We start from the raw sequence: 15,507 nt of genomic DNA on the forward strand, positions 1-15,507 counted from the left end.
CTACAAGTAATTGAATTACTAGTATATTGACATCTCTATCGCTGCTCATGCCGCATTATGCCTTAATGTTCTCGCGCTCCTACTCCCTCTTTGTCACAAACCAATTAGCGAATGCGGTTACTCTGGGGGGGGGGGGGTGATCAAAGATACGTCATCTTTGTATGTAAATGATTGGTATCTAGGAAACACCCATGCTATACTAAGAAACAAAAGTATAAAATGTCACGACGAGTCTAAAGGAAAGTCATCTATAAGCAGACTATTCTATTTGTGAAAAGGTCACTCCTATGTCTAGCACCAAATGCACGTGTATGTGGTTTAGGAAGTGACATTATATCTATCGCCAGACAATCATGCTATAAATGTGAATTAGTGAGTGTAGAGCAACATGTCCATATCGATATGTAGCCACAAGTTGATAATAATAATGTTATTTATTTAAGTCCCCACTATATAATCCTCTGTAATAATTGAGCACCGGTCACATGTAAATCTAAACACTGAGCGTTGCTTCTTTATGAGCCACAATAGTGACTGGGGATGAGTCACAATGGATCCTGGGGAAGGCGGGGGGGGGGGGGGGTTCTTCCCCTTTTTTTTCTTTCTTTCTTTCCTTTCCTTTTTTTTTTTTTTAAAAAAAACAAAGAAAATACCCAAATCATTGGAATATTGGATTACTTGGCATAAGAATGTGCATTATGGAATTTGCTATTGTTAAAACAAGATGGCACTGCACACCTTTTTTCTTTCTTTCTTTTTAGAATCTTGGCAAAATGTGACTTTTTTTTTGTTTCTTTGACTGGGTTGTTAATTTAATACAGAAGATTCTGTTATGTATTATTTTTTCTTTGTGGAAGTGCTGTATCATTTATTTATCCTTTCTCTTGGATTATAAATAAAGATTATTAAAAAAAACAAAAAAAAACCAGTAGTGACTTCCTGCAAGGTAGGCTCTATTTCTAGGTCCTAGACATCAATCTTGATTTTAGCACTCCCAAGGTGCACATGCTTTATTTCCTGTGACATCAGCGGCCATGGATAGCGCATGCACGTGTTGCGCATTTTACGAGCTTGGCACCCAGGTAGCCCTCCGTGATAGGACTTGAATAATGGCTACTACAGAGGGCTTTGAAATGATTATAAACTCATGTTCATTTTTAAAATAAAAGGTAGAAAAAGTTATATGTGTATATTGATCAATTGTTATTCACATTAAATAGTTGTACGTTTACTGTCCCTTTAAGTATGTATATTGTACAAGCAGTATTGTAAGATTTATTACCCTTATTTTGCAAAGTTCAAGTAGTTCACAATGACACATTTTGCAGAAAAAAATAGATCCCCCTTTCTAGAGTCTAGGGATGTAGATAGACAATTTTCTGTGTCATAAAAATACACAACTGGCCTCTCAAACATTTGGGCTTGCTACAAAACTTTCAATTATTTTTTCAATCTTTACAGTGGTATTTATGTTGTGTCAAACTTGTGTAGTAATGTTCTTATGGCAAAAAATACGATAAAAAGACTTTGCTACTCATTACATTCTATATAATTGTGAATATATTTAGGTGTAGTCCAAGCCTGTTACATTTTTATTAAAATAAATATATAACAATTACTTTAGGTTCTCATGGTGCAAAATTAAAAAAAAAAGTCTTTATTTAGGATATAAGTTTTAGTTCATTAAGAGTGAGTGCAGAACATATCTGTGCTTTGGGATGTTTTTGTTGGATGGTGTTTGTCAATGTGGGCAGTTTTATGCAATAAAATATCTTTATGGAAAGCAGTAGATAAGGAACCACAAAGGTGAAAACATCAACAAGGGATCTATGAATACTGAAGACAAGTAGCATCTGAACTATCTGTATCATAGCTTCTTAAAGTTCACACATCAAGACTCCACTCTGAAATTAATAAGGCCCATCTCTACACATTAATACTTTGCTTCATGCCACAGTACAAATGTATGAGTCCCAGTGCTGTCGTAATACAAATGTGTTTAGAGATGTTCATCATCCCTGTAAATAGACCTTGTTTATAAGAGAAAACAATGAAAACTTTTCTCATTATTTGCTGTATTATGTTAAAGCAGGCTTTTGCTAGCTTACAGGGGACCACAATAGCACCTGCAAGATAAATGCTATATCTTTTCAGCACTTTGTTTTTACACACACACATATATATATATATATATATATATATATATATATATATATATATATATATATATATATATATGTAACATAATTTTTGTTTATATATATATATATATATATATATATATATATATATATTATATATAAAATGTGCACTGAAATAAATATAGGCAACGTGTATTTAACGGCTGATTCTGTGTATATAAATGTGATACGATAGTTACAATATATACAATGCGATAGATACAATAAGATAGTTACAATGGATAGGTTTGATAGTAGATAGATACGATAAAATAGATATGTATATAAATCGATTGATACAATAGGTGTGATAGACATGATAGACAGACAGACAGATTGACAGACAGATACGATAGATGCAATAGATAGATTAATACAATAGATAGCTAGATAGATAAATAAATATGATATAAGATAGATAAATATGTTAGATAGATACAATAGATACAAATAGATATGTAGATAGATAAATACCATAGATAACAGACAGATAGACATACATACATAAAGAAACAGGTAGACAGACAGACATATAGATAGACAGACAGATAGATCTTCGCTTGACCCCTCCATGCCTTCTAACTATCGACCGGTCTCCTTACTTCCCTAAACCAACTTCTCTATAATATTCTGCAGTGTGTGCATTGAGATAATTATCATTCATGGTGAAAGTTCTATACATTTGTCATTCTATAAGCCTCAACATATGTTTTTTAACTTCTAGTGCTTAGTGATCCACAATCAAGAGCCATCTATGATATTTATGGGAAGAAAGGACTGGATATGGAAGGCTGGGAGGTAAGTTTAATTCCTTACAATTGGAAGTATAATAGAAAAATGCATGTGCAGTTATTTAATAAAGTTGTTAAATTGTCTTGTAGTGTGTTTATCTCATACACAGAGGTTTAGATTTATCACTTGTAAACCTTTCCGCATTTCATTGCAAATTGTGGGGCTCATTCGTTCTCCTTATGGCTGGGGTCGACAAACCCAGGAGACAGGAAGCCACTGGCTCCTAGAATTCTATCCTTGGCTCCTAACTTTTGGGGTTATTCTCCATACATCTATATATAAATACCACTGTCTGGCTTTTAAATATTCTTATTGGTTCCTCATTTTTAAACAGATTTGTCGCCATTGCTCGTGCGATTCTTCCCCCAGCTCTTGCGGAAGGACAGAGTTTGTCAGTCACCCTGGTTGAATGAGTCTGGGGTGATTTTCATCCACCATCTCTTAAAGGGATAGTAAAGTTAAATTTTTAAAAAACTTTTCAATTTACTTCTATTATCAAATTTGCTTTCTTTTTGTATATTTCATTAAAAAATAAAGCTAGGTAGGCTGATAGTAGCTCGGGAGTGTGCACGTGTCTTTAGCAGTCTGTGGCAGTAGTGTTTGCAACTTTGTTTACATGACTATAAACAATGTTGCAAACACTGCTGCCAGACAGCTAAAGACACGTGCACACTCATGAGCTCACCAATGATTACTCTCTCTAACAAATGAAACCAAAAGAACAAAGCAAAATTGATAATGGAAGTGAATTGGAAAGTTGCTCAAAATATAATTCTCTGTTCAATCCATGCAAGTTTAATTTTTACTTTACTGTCCCTTTAAGTTGGCAGAAAGAGTTTAAAAAGCAATGATCTAAACTGCTGCTTAATAAATATCATTGCTGGCTAAAATGAGCGAGCATGTACCCGACAGGGGCATTCGCTTCAAAAAAAATAAACCCCTAAGTATAATAAACTTTTTATATTTTATTGTTATTTTTCATCCCCATACGGAGGTATAGCCAATCAAATACTGTCCTGCCGCCACCCCATACAAATGAAGCATATTGTGTTTCTCCAGCTGTACTGTAGAGTAGTACAGATGCAGGAATGTGCACTGTTTAGACTGTATGGTTGTAGAGATTCTGATTGGCTGTATTGTCGGCCCTCACAAAAAGGGGGAAAAAATGTGCAGAGACAGGGAGGGCCTTCATAAAAAGGTAAACATGCATCCTTGGGATGCAAGACTCTAATTTACACAGTGATAGTTTAAAGGAGCACTAAACAATGTGTCATTACAAGGGATTTCTGTTTCTCCAACATTGGTGTGTCCGGTCCACGGCGTCATCCTTACTTGTGGGAATATCTCTTCCCCAACAGGAAATGGCAAAGAGTCCCAGCAAAGCTGGCCATATAGTCCCTCCTAGGCTCCGCCCACCCCAGTCATTCTCTTTGCCGTTGCACAGGCAACATCTCCACGGAGATGGTTAAGAGTATGTGGTGTTTAGTTGTAGTTTTTTTATTCTACTATCAAGAGTTTGTTATTTTAAAATAGTGCTGGTATGTACTATTTACTCTGAAACAGAAAAGGATGAAGATTTCTGTTTGTGAGAGGAAGATGATTTTAGCAGACAGTAACTAAAATCGATTGCTGTTTCCACATAGGACTGTTGAGATGAAGTAACTTCAGTTGGGGGAAACAGCAGACTTTTCTGCTTAAGGTATGACTAGCCATATTTCTAACAAGACTGTGTAATGCTGGAAGGCTGTCATTTCCCCTCATGGGGACCGGTAAGCCATTTTCTTAGTTTCAAACAGAATAAAGGGCTTAATATGGGCTATAAAACTGGTAGACACTTATATGGGCTAAATCGATTGCTTTATTTGGACATTTTATACATGTTTATGCTGATAATTCACACTTATAAACTTGGGGAACGTTTTTTAACGTCAGGCACTATGTTAGACACCTTTTCCAGTCAGGGAGGGCCTTCCCAGTTATAGGCTGAGCCTCATTTCTTCTGTTAAGTGTGATCAGTCCACGGGTCATCATTACTTCTGGGATATTACTCCTCCCCAACAGGAAGTGCAAGAGGATTCACCCAGCAGAGCTGCATATAGCTCCTCCCCTCTACGTCACTCCCAGTCATTCTCTTGCACCCAACGACTAGATAGGATGTGTGAGAGGACTATGGTGATTATACTTAGTTTTATATCTTCAATCAAAAGTTTGTTATTTTAAAATAGCACCGGAGTGTGTTATTACCTCTCTGGCAGAGTTTGAAGAAGAATCTACCAGAGTTTTGCTATGATTTTAGCCGGAGTAGTTAAGATCATATTGCTGTTCTCGGCCATCTGAGGAGTGAGGTAAACTTCAGATCAGGGGACAGCGGGCAGATGAATCTGCATAGAGGTATGTAGCAGTTTTTATTTTCTGACAATGGAATTGATGAGAAAATCCTGCCCTACCGATATAATGTCATGTATGTATACTTTACACTTCAGTATTCTGGGGAATGGTACTTCACTAGAATTACACTGTAAGAAATACATAAAGCTGTTTAATAACTAGAGATTATGTTTAACGTTTTTGCTGGAATGTAAAATCGTTTTCATTTGCTGAGGTACTGTGTGAATAAATGTTTGGGCACTATTTTTCCACTTGGCAGTTGCTTAATCTGTTTTTCTGACAGTTTCTGTTCTCCCTCACTGCTGTGTGTGAGGGGGAGGGGCCGTTTTTTGGCGCTTTTTCTATGCATCAAATATTTCAGTCAGCAACTCATTGTATTCCCTGCATGATCCGGTTCATCTCTACAGAGCTCAGGGGTCTTCAAAACTTATTTTGAGGGAGGTAATTTCTCTCAGCAGAGCTGTGAGAATTATAGTTTGACTGAGATAAAAAACGTTTATTCTGTAATTTGTTTCCTGCTTTCAGAATTTGTTATCTTTGCTAATGGGATTAAACCTTTGCTAAAGTTGTGTTGTTTACAAGGATTGAGGCTATAACTGTTTCAATTTATTAATTTTCAACTGTCATAGATCTTCTGTGCTTCTTAAAGGCACAGTACGTTTTAATATTATTCTAATTGAATTGTATTTCCTAGTTGCATGTTTATTTGCTAGTGTGTTAAACATGTCTGATTCAGAGGATGATACCTGTGTCATTTGTTGCAATGCCAAAGTGGAGCCCAATAGAAATTTATGTACTAACTGTATTGATGCTACTTTAAATAAAAGTCAATCTGTACAAATTGAACAAATTTCACCAAACAACGAGGGGAGAGTTATGCCGACTAACTCGCCTCACGTGTCAGTACCTACATCTCCCGCTCAGAGGGAGGTGCGTGATATTGTAGCGCTGAGTACATCTGGGCGGCCATTACAAATCACATTACAGGATATGGCTACTGTTATGACTGAGGTTTTGGCTAAATTACCAGAACTAAGAGGTAAGCGTGATCACTCTGGGGTGAGAACAGAGTGCGCTGATAATATTAGGGCCATGTCAGACACTGCGTCACAGGTGGCAGAACATGAGGACGGAGAACTTCATTCTGTGGGTGACGGTTCTGATCCAAACAGACTGGATTCAGATATTTCAAATTTTAAATTTAAACTGGAAATCCTCCGTGTATTACTAGGGGAGGTGTTAGCGGCTCTGAATGATTGTAACACAGTTGCAATACCAGAGAAAATGTGTAGGTTGGATAAATATTTTGCGGTACCGACGAGTACTGAGGTTTTTCCTATACCTAAGAGACTTACTGAAATTGTTACTAAGGAGTGGGATAGACCCGGTGTGCCGTTCTCACCCCCTCCGATATTTAGAAAAATGTTTCCAATAGACGCCACCACAAGGGACTTATGGCAAACGGTCCCTAAGGTGGAGGGAGCAGTTTCTACCTTAGCTAAGCGTACCACTATCCCGGTGGAGGATAGCTGTGCTTTTTCAGATCCAATGGATAAAAAGTTAGAGGGTTACCTTAAGAAAATGTTTGTTCAACAAGGTTTTATATTGCAACCCCTTGCATGCATTGCGCCGATCACGGCTGCAGCGGCATTCTGGATTGAGTCTCTGGGAGAGAACATTGGTTCAGCTACTCTGGACGACATTACGGACAGGCTTAGAGTCCTTAAACTAGCTAATTCATTCATTTCGGAGGCCGTAGTACATCTTACTAAACTTACGGCGAAGAATTCAGGATTCGCCATTCAGGCACGCAGGGTGCTGTGGCTAAAATCCTGGTCAGCTGATGTTACTTCTAAGTCTAAATTGCTTAATATACCTTTCAAAGGGCAGACCTTATTCGGGCCCGGGTTGAAAGAGATTATCGCTGACATTACTGGAGGTAAAGGCCATGCCCTGCCTCAAGACAAAGCCAAAGCCAAGACTAGACAGTCTAATTTTCGTTCCTTTCGTAATTTCAAAGCAGGAGCAGCATCAACTTCCTCTGCACCAAAACAGGAAGGAGCTGTTGCTCGCTACAGACAAGGCTGGAAACCTAACCAGTCCTGGAACAAGGGCAAGCAGACTAGGAAACCTGCTGCTGCCCCTAAAACAGCATGAATTGAGGGCCCCCGATCCGGGATCGGATCTAGTGGGGGGCAGACTTTCTCTCTTCGCCCAGGCTTGGGCAAGAGATGTTCAGGATCCCTGGGCGCTAGAGATAATATCTCAGGGATACCTTCTGGACTTCAAATACTCTCCTCCAAGAGAGAGATTTCATCTGTCAAGATTGTCAACAATCCAGACAAAGAAAGAGGCGTTTCTACGCTGCGTACAAGAGCTCTTGTTAATGGGAGTAATCCATCCAGTTCCACGATCGGAACAGGGACAGGGGTTTTACTCAAATCTGTTTGTGGTTCCCAAAAAAGAGGGAACTTTCAGACCAATCCTGGACTTAAAGATCCTAAACAAATTCCTAAGAGTTCCATCGTTCAAGATGGAGACTATTTGGACAATTTTACCTATGATCCAAGAGGGTCAATACATGACCACTGTAGATTTAAAAGATGCTTACCTTCACATACCGATTCACAAAGATCATTATCGGTACCTAAGGTTTGCCTTCCTAGACAGGCATTACCAGCTTGTGGCTCTTCCATTCGGATTGGCTACAGCTCCAAGAATCTTCACAAAGGTTCTGGGTGCTCTTCTGGCGGTACTAAGACCGCGGGGAATCTCGGTAGCTCCATACCTAGACGACATTCTGATACAAGCTTCAAGCTTTCAAACTGCCAAGTCTCATACAGAGTTAGTGCTGGCATTTCTAAGGTCACATGGATGGAAGGTGAACGAAAAGAAAAGTTCACTCGTTCCACTCACAAGAGTTCCCTTCCTGGGGACTCTTATAGATTCTGTAGAAATGAAGATTTACCTGACAGAGGACAGGCTAACAAGACTTCAAAGTGCTTGCCGCACCCTTCATTCCATTCAACACCCGTCAGTGGCTCAATGCATGGAGGTAATCGGCTTAATGGTAGCGGCAATGGACATAGTACCCTTTGCACGCTTACACCTCAGACCACTGCAACTGTGCATGCTAAGTCAGTGGAATGGGGATTACTCAGACTTATCCCCTTCTCTGAATCTGGATCAAGAGACCAGAAATTCTCTTCTATGGTGGCTTTCTCGGCCACATCTGTCCAGGGGGATGCCATTCAGCAGACCAGACTGGACAATTGTAACAACAGACGCCAGCCTTCTAGGTTGGGGTGCCGTCTGGAATTCTCTGAAGGCTCAGGGACAATGGAGTCAGGAGGAGAGTCTCCTGCCAATAAACATTCTGGAATTGAGAGCAGTTCTCAATGCCCTCCTGGCTTGGCCCCAGTTGACAACTCGGGGGTTCATCAGGTTTCAGTCGGACAACATCACGACTGTAGCTTACATCAACCATCAGGGAGGGACAAGAAGCTCCCTAGCTATGATGGAAGTATCAAAGATAATTTGCTGGGCAGAGTCTCACTCTTGCCACCTGTCAGCAATCCACATCCCGGGAGTGGAGAACTGGGAGGCGGATTTCTTAAGTCGTCAGACTTTTCATCCGGGGGAGTGGGAACTTCATCCGGAGGTCTTTGCCCAAATACTTCGACGTTGGGGCAAACCAGAGATAGATCTCATGGCGTCTCGACAGAACGCCAAGCTTCCTCGTTACGGGTCCAGATCCAGGGATCCAGGAGCAGTCCTGATAGATGCTCTGACAGCACCTTGGGACTTCAGGATGGCTTACGTGTTTCCACCCTTCCCGTTGCTTCCTCGATTGATTGCCAGAATCAAACAAGAGAGAGCATCAGTGATTCTAATAGCACCTGCGTGGCCACGCAGGACTTGGTATGCAGACCTGGTGGACATGTCATCCTGTCCACCTTGGTCTCTACCTCTGAAATAGGACCTTCTGATACAGGGTCCCTTCAAACATCAAAATCTAACTTCTCTGAAGCTGACTGCTTGGAAATTGAACGCTTGATTTTATCAAGACGTGGATTTTCTGAGTCAGTTATTGATACCTTAATACAGGCTAGGAAACCTGTTACCAGAAAGATTTACCATAAGATATGGCGTAAATACCTATATTGGTGTGAATCCAAAGGTTACTCTTGGAGTAAGGTTAGGATTCCTAGGATATTGTCTTTTCTACAAGAAGGTTTAGAAAAGGGGTTATCTGCTAGTTCATTAAAGGGACAGATCTCAGCTCTGTCCATTCTGTTACACAAACGTCTGTCAGAAGTTCCTGACGTCCAGGCTTTTTGTCAGGCTTTGGCCAGAATTAAGCCTGTGTTTAAAACTGTTGCTCCACCATGGAGTTTAAACCTTGTTCTTAATGTTTTACAGGGCGTTCCGTTTGAACCCCTTCATTCCATTGATATAAAGTTGTTATCTTGGAGAGTTCTATTTTTAATGGCTATTTCCTCGGCTCGAAGAGTCTCTGAATTATCAGCCTTACATTGTGATTCTCCTTATTTGATTTTTCATTCGGATAAGGTAGTCCTGCGTACTAAACCTGGGTTCTTACCTAAGGTAGTTACTAACAGGAATATCAATCAAGAGATTGTTGTTCCTTCTTTATGCCCAAATCCTTCTTCAAAGAAGGAACGTCTACTGCACAACCTGGATGTAGTCCGTGCTCTAAAATTTTACTTACAGGCAACTAAGGAATTTCGACAAACGTCTTCTCTGTTTGTCATTTACTCTGGGCAGAGGAGAGGTCAAAAAGCTTCCGCTACCTCTCTTTCTTTTTGGCTTTGTAGCATAATTCGTTTAGCTTATGAGACTGCTGGACAGCAGCCTCCTGAAAGAATTACAGCTCATTCTACTAGAGCTGTGGCTTCCACTTGGGCCTTCAAGAATGAGGCCTCTGTTGAACAGATTTGCAAGGCTGCAACTTGGTCTTCGCTTCATACTTTTTCCAAATTTTACAAATTTGACACTTTTGCTTCATCGGAGGCTATTTTTGGGAGAAAGGTTCTTCAGGCAGTGGTTCCTTCTGTATTAAGAGCCTGCCTATCCCTCCCGTCATCCGTGTACTTTTGCTTTGGTATTGGTATCCCAGAAGTAATGATGACCCGTGGACTGATCACACTTAACAGAAGAAAACATAATTTATGCTTACCTGATAAATTCCTTTCTTCTGTAGTGTGATCAGTCCACGGCCCGCCCTGTTTTTAAGGCAGGTAAATATTTTTTAATTTATACTCCAGTCACCACTTCACCCTTGGCTTTTCCTTTCTCGTTGGTCCTTGGTCGAATGACTGGGAGTGACGTAGAGGGGAGGAGCTATATGCAGCTCTGCTGGGTGAATCCTCTTGCACTTCCTGTTGGGGAGGAGTAATATCCCAGAAGTAATGATGACCCGTGGACTGATCACACTACAGAAGAAAGGAATTTATCAGGTAAGCATAAATTATGTTTCTTCTGTTAAGTGTGATCAGTCCACGGGTCATCATTACTTCTGGGATATTACTCCTCCCCAACAGGAAGTGCAAGAGGATTCACCCAGCAGAGCTGCATATAGCTCCTCCCCTCTACGTCACTCCCAGTCATTCTCTTGCACCCAACGACTAGATAGGATGTGTGAGAGGACTATGGTGATTATACTTAGTTTTATATCTTCAATCAAAAGTTTGTTATTTTAAAATAGCACCGGAGTGTGTTATTACCTCTCTGGCAGAGTTTGAAGAAGAATCTACCAGAGTTTTGCTATGATTTTAGCCGGAGTAGTTAAGATCATATTGCTGTTCTCGGCCATCTGAGGAGTGAGGTAAACTTCAGATCAGGGGACAGCGGGCAGATGAATCTGCATAGAGGTATGTAGCAGTTTTTATTTTCTGACAATGGAATTGATGAGAAAATCCTGCCATACCGATATAATGTCATGTATGTATACTTTACACTTCAGTATTCTGGGGAATGGTACTTCACTAGAATTACACTGTAAGAAATACATAAAGCTGTTTAATAACTAGAGATTATGTTTAACGTTTTTGCTGGAATGTAAAATCGTTTTCATTTGCTGAGGTACTGTGTGAATAAATGTTTGGGCACTTTTTCTCCAACATAGGTGTGTCCGGTCCACGGCGTCATCCTTACTTGTGGGATATTCTCTTCCCCAACAGGAAATGGCAAAGAGCCCAGCAAAGCTGGTCACATGATCCCTCCTAGGCTCCGCCTACCCCAGTCATTCTCTTTGCCGTTGTACAGGCAACATCTCCACGGAGATGGCTTAGAGTTTTTTAGTGTTTAACTGTAGTTTTTATTATTCAATCAAGAGTTTGTTATTTTAAAATAGTGCTGGTATGTACTATTTACTCTGAAACAGAAAAGAGATGAAGATTTCTGGTTGTATGAGGAAAATGATTTTAGCAACCGTTACTAAAATCCATGGCTGTTCCACACAGGACTGTTGAGAGGAATTAACTTCAGTTGGGGGAACAGTGAGCAGTCTTTTGCTGCTTGAGGTATGACACATTCTAACAAGACGATGTAATGCTGGAAGCTGTCATTTTCCCTATGGGATCCGGTAAGCCATTTTTATTCAGACAGTAAATAAGGGCTTCACAAGGGCTTATTAAGACTGTAGACATTTTCTGGGCTAAATCGATCATATTTACACATATTTAGCCTTGAGGAATCATTTAATCTGGGTATTTTTTGTAAAATAATATCGGCAGGCACTGTTTTAGACACCTTATTCTATAGGGGCTTTCCCTAATCATAGTCAGAGCCTCATTTTCGCGCCGGTATGGCGCACTTGTTTTTGAGAACAGCATGACATGCAGCTGCATGTGTGTGGAGCTCTGATACATAGAAAAGTCTTTCTGAAGGCATCATTTGGTATCGTATTCCCCTTTGGGCTTGGTTGGGTCTCAGCAAAGCAGATTCCAGGGACTGTAAAGGGGTTAAATATAAAAACGGCTCCGGTTCCGTTATTTTAAGGGTTAAAGCTTCCAAATTTGGTGTGCAATATTTTTAAGGCTTTAAGACACTGTGGTGAAATTTTGAACAATTCCTTCATACTTTTTCGCAATTGCAGTAATAAAGTGTGTTCAGTTTAAAATTTAAAGTGACAGTAACGGTTTTTTTTTAAAACGTTTTTTGTGCTTTGTTATCAAGTTTATGCCTGTTTAACATGTCTGAACTACCAGATAGATTGTGTTCTGACTGTGGGGAAGCCAAGGTTCCTTCTCATTTAAAAAGATGTGATTTATGTCATAAAGAATTTAGTAAAAATGATGCCCAAGATGATTCCTCAAGTGAGGGGAGTAAGCATGGTACTGCATCATCCCCTCCTTCGTCTACACCAGTCTTGCCCATACAGGAGGCCCCTAGTACATCTAGCGCGCCAATACTCCTTACTATGCAACAATTAACGGCTGTAATGGATAATTCTATCAAAAACATTTTAGCCAATATGCCCACTTATCAGCGAAAGCGCGACTGCTCTGTTTTAGAAAATACTGAAGAGCATGAGGACGCTGATGATATTGTTTCTGAAGGGCCCCTACACCAGTCTGAGGGGGCCAGGGAGGTTTTGTCTGAGGGAGAAATTTCAGATTCAGGAAAAATTTCTCAACAAGCTGAACCTGATGTGATTACTTTTAAATTTAAGTTGGAACATCTCCGCGCTCTGCTTAAGGAGGTGTTATCCAATTTGGATGATTGTGATTATCTGGTCATTCCAGAAACACTATGTAAAATGGACAAGTTCCTAGAGGCCCCGGGGCCCCCCGAAGCTTTTCCTATACCCAAGCGGGTGGCGTACATTGTTAATAAAGAATGGGACAGGCCCGGTATACCTTTCGTACCTCCCCCCATATTTAAAAAATTGTTTCCTATAGTCGACCCCAGTAAGGACTTATGGCAGACAGTCCCCAAGGTCGAGGGGGCGGTTTCTACTCTAAACAAGCGCACCACTATACCCATAGAAGATAGTTGTGCTTTCCAAGATCCTATGGATAAAAATTAGAAGGTTTGCTAAAAAAGATGTTTGTTCAGCAAGGTTACCTTCTACAACCAATTGCATGCATTGTCCCTGTCACTACAGCCGCGTGTTTCTGGTTCGATGAGCTAGAAAAGGCGATTATTAGTAATTCTTCTTCTTATGAGGAGATTATGGACAGAATTCGTGCTCTTAAATTGGCTAATTCTTTCACCCTAGACGCCACCTTGCAATTGGCTAGGTTAGCGGCGAAAAATTCTGGGTTTGCTATTGTGGCGCGCAGAGCGCTTTGGTTAAAATCTTGGTCAGCGGATGCGTCTTCCAAGAACAAATTGCTTGACATTCCTTTCAAGGGGAAAACACTGTTTGGCCCTGACTTGAAAGAGATTATCTCTGATATCACTGGGGGCAAGGGCCACGCCCTTCCTCAGGATAGGTCTTTCAAGGCCAAAAATAAACCTAATTTTCGTCCCTTTCGCAGAAACGGACCAGTCCCAAGTGCTACGTCCTCTAAGCAGGAGGGTTAATACTTCTCAAGCCAATCCAGCCTGGAGACCAATGCAAGGCTGGAACAAAGGAAAGCAGGCCAAGAAACCTGCCACTGCTCCCAAGACAGCATGAGATGCGGGCCCCCGATCCGGGACCGGATTTGGTGGGGGGCAGACTCTCTCTCTTCACTCAGGCTTGGGCAAGAGATGTTCTGGATCCTTGGGCGCTAGAAATAGTCTCCCAAGGTTATCTTCTGGAAGTGATTCATCCTGTTCCATTAAAAGAACGAGGGATGGGGTTCTACTCCAATCTGTTCGTAGTTCCCAAAAAAGAGGGAACGTTCAGACCAATCTTAGATCTCAAGATCCTAAACAAGTTTCTCAAGGTTCCATCGTCCAAAATGGAAACCATTCGAACAATCCTTCCATCCAGGAAGGTCAATTCTTGACCACGGTGGATTTAAAGGATGCGTATCTACATATTCCTGTCCACAAGGAACATCATCGGTTCCTAAGGTTCGCATTCCTGGACAAGCATTACCAAGTTGTGGCGCTTCCTTTCGGATTAGCCACTGCTCCAAGGATTTTCACAAAGGTACTAGGGTCCCTTCTGGCGGTGCTAAGACCAAGGGGCATTGCTGTAGTACCTTACTTGGACGACATTCTGATTCAAGCGTCGTCCCTTCCTCAAGCAAAGGCTCACACGGACATAGTCCTGGCCTTTCTCAGATCTCGCGGATGGAAAGTGAACGTGGAAAAGAGTTCTCTATCTCCGTCGACAAGAGTTCCCTTCTTGGGAACAATAATAGACTCCTTAGAAATGAGGATTTTTCTGACAGAGACCAGAAAAACAAAACTTCTAAACTCTTGTCGGATACTTCATTCCGTTCCTCTTCCTTCCATAGCGCAGTGCATGGAAGTGATAGGTTTGATGGTAGCGGCAATGGACATAGTTCCTTTTGCGCGCATTCATCTAAGACCATTACAACTGTGTATGCTCAGTCAGTGGAATGGGGACTATACAGACTTGTCTCCGAAGATACAAGTAAATCAGAGGACCAGAGACTCACTCCGTTGGTGGCTGTCCATGGACAACCTGTCACAAGGGGTGACATCCCGCAGACCAGAGTGGGTCATTGTCACGACCGACGCCAGTCTGATGGGCTGGGGCGCGGTCTGGGGATCCCTGAAAGCTCAGGGTCTTTGGTCTCGGGAAGAATCTCTTCTACCGATAAATATTCTGGAACTGAGAGCGATATTCAATGCTCTCAAGGCTTGGCCTCAGCTAGCGAGGGCCAAGTTCATACGGTTTCAATCAGACAACATGACGACTGTTGCGTACATCAACCATCAGGGGGGAACAAGGAGTTCCCTGGCGATGGAAGAAGTGACCAAAATCATTCAATGGGCGGAGACTCGCTCCTGCCACCTGTCTGCAATCCACATCCCAGGAGTGGAAAATTGGGAAGCGGATTTTCTGAGTCGTCAGACATTGCATCCGGGGGAGTGGGAACTCCATCCGGAAATCTTTGCCCAAATCACTCAACTGTGGGGCATTCCAGACATGGATCTGATGGCCTCTCGTCAGAACTTCAAGGTTCCTTGCTATGGGTCCAGATCCAGGGATCCCAAG

The 15,507-nt window shown here is 41.2% G+C and overlaps 1 protein-coding gene across 1 annotated transcript in view; it reads left to right on the top strand.

Moving 5' to 3' along the window:
* DNAJC11 (DnaJ heat shock protein family (Hsp40) member C11) overlaps nucleotides 1–15,507 on the top strand; it is a 524,045-nt gene that overhangs the window by 140,357 nt on the left and 368,181 nt on the right. Inside the window, exon 3 of the mRNA XM_053690381.1 lies at nucleotides 2,905–2,978. Within this exon, the coding sequence (XP_053546356.1) occupies nucleotides 2,905–2,978 (74 nt within the window). The remainder of the gene's footprint in view (nucleotides 1–2,904; nucleotides 2,979–15,507) is intronic.

This window comes from Bombina bombina, chromosome 8 (assembly GCF_027579735.1).
Source record: "Bombina bombina isolate aBomBom1 chromosome 8, aBomBom1.pri, whole genome shotgun sequence".
Lineage (NCBI taxonomy): Eukaryota > Metazoa > Chordata > Amphibia > Anura > Bombinatoridae > Bombina > Bombina bombina.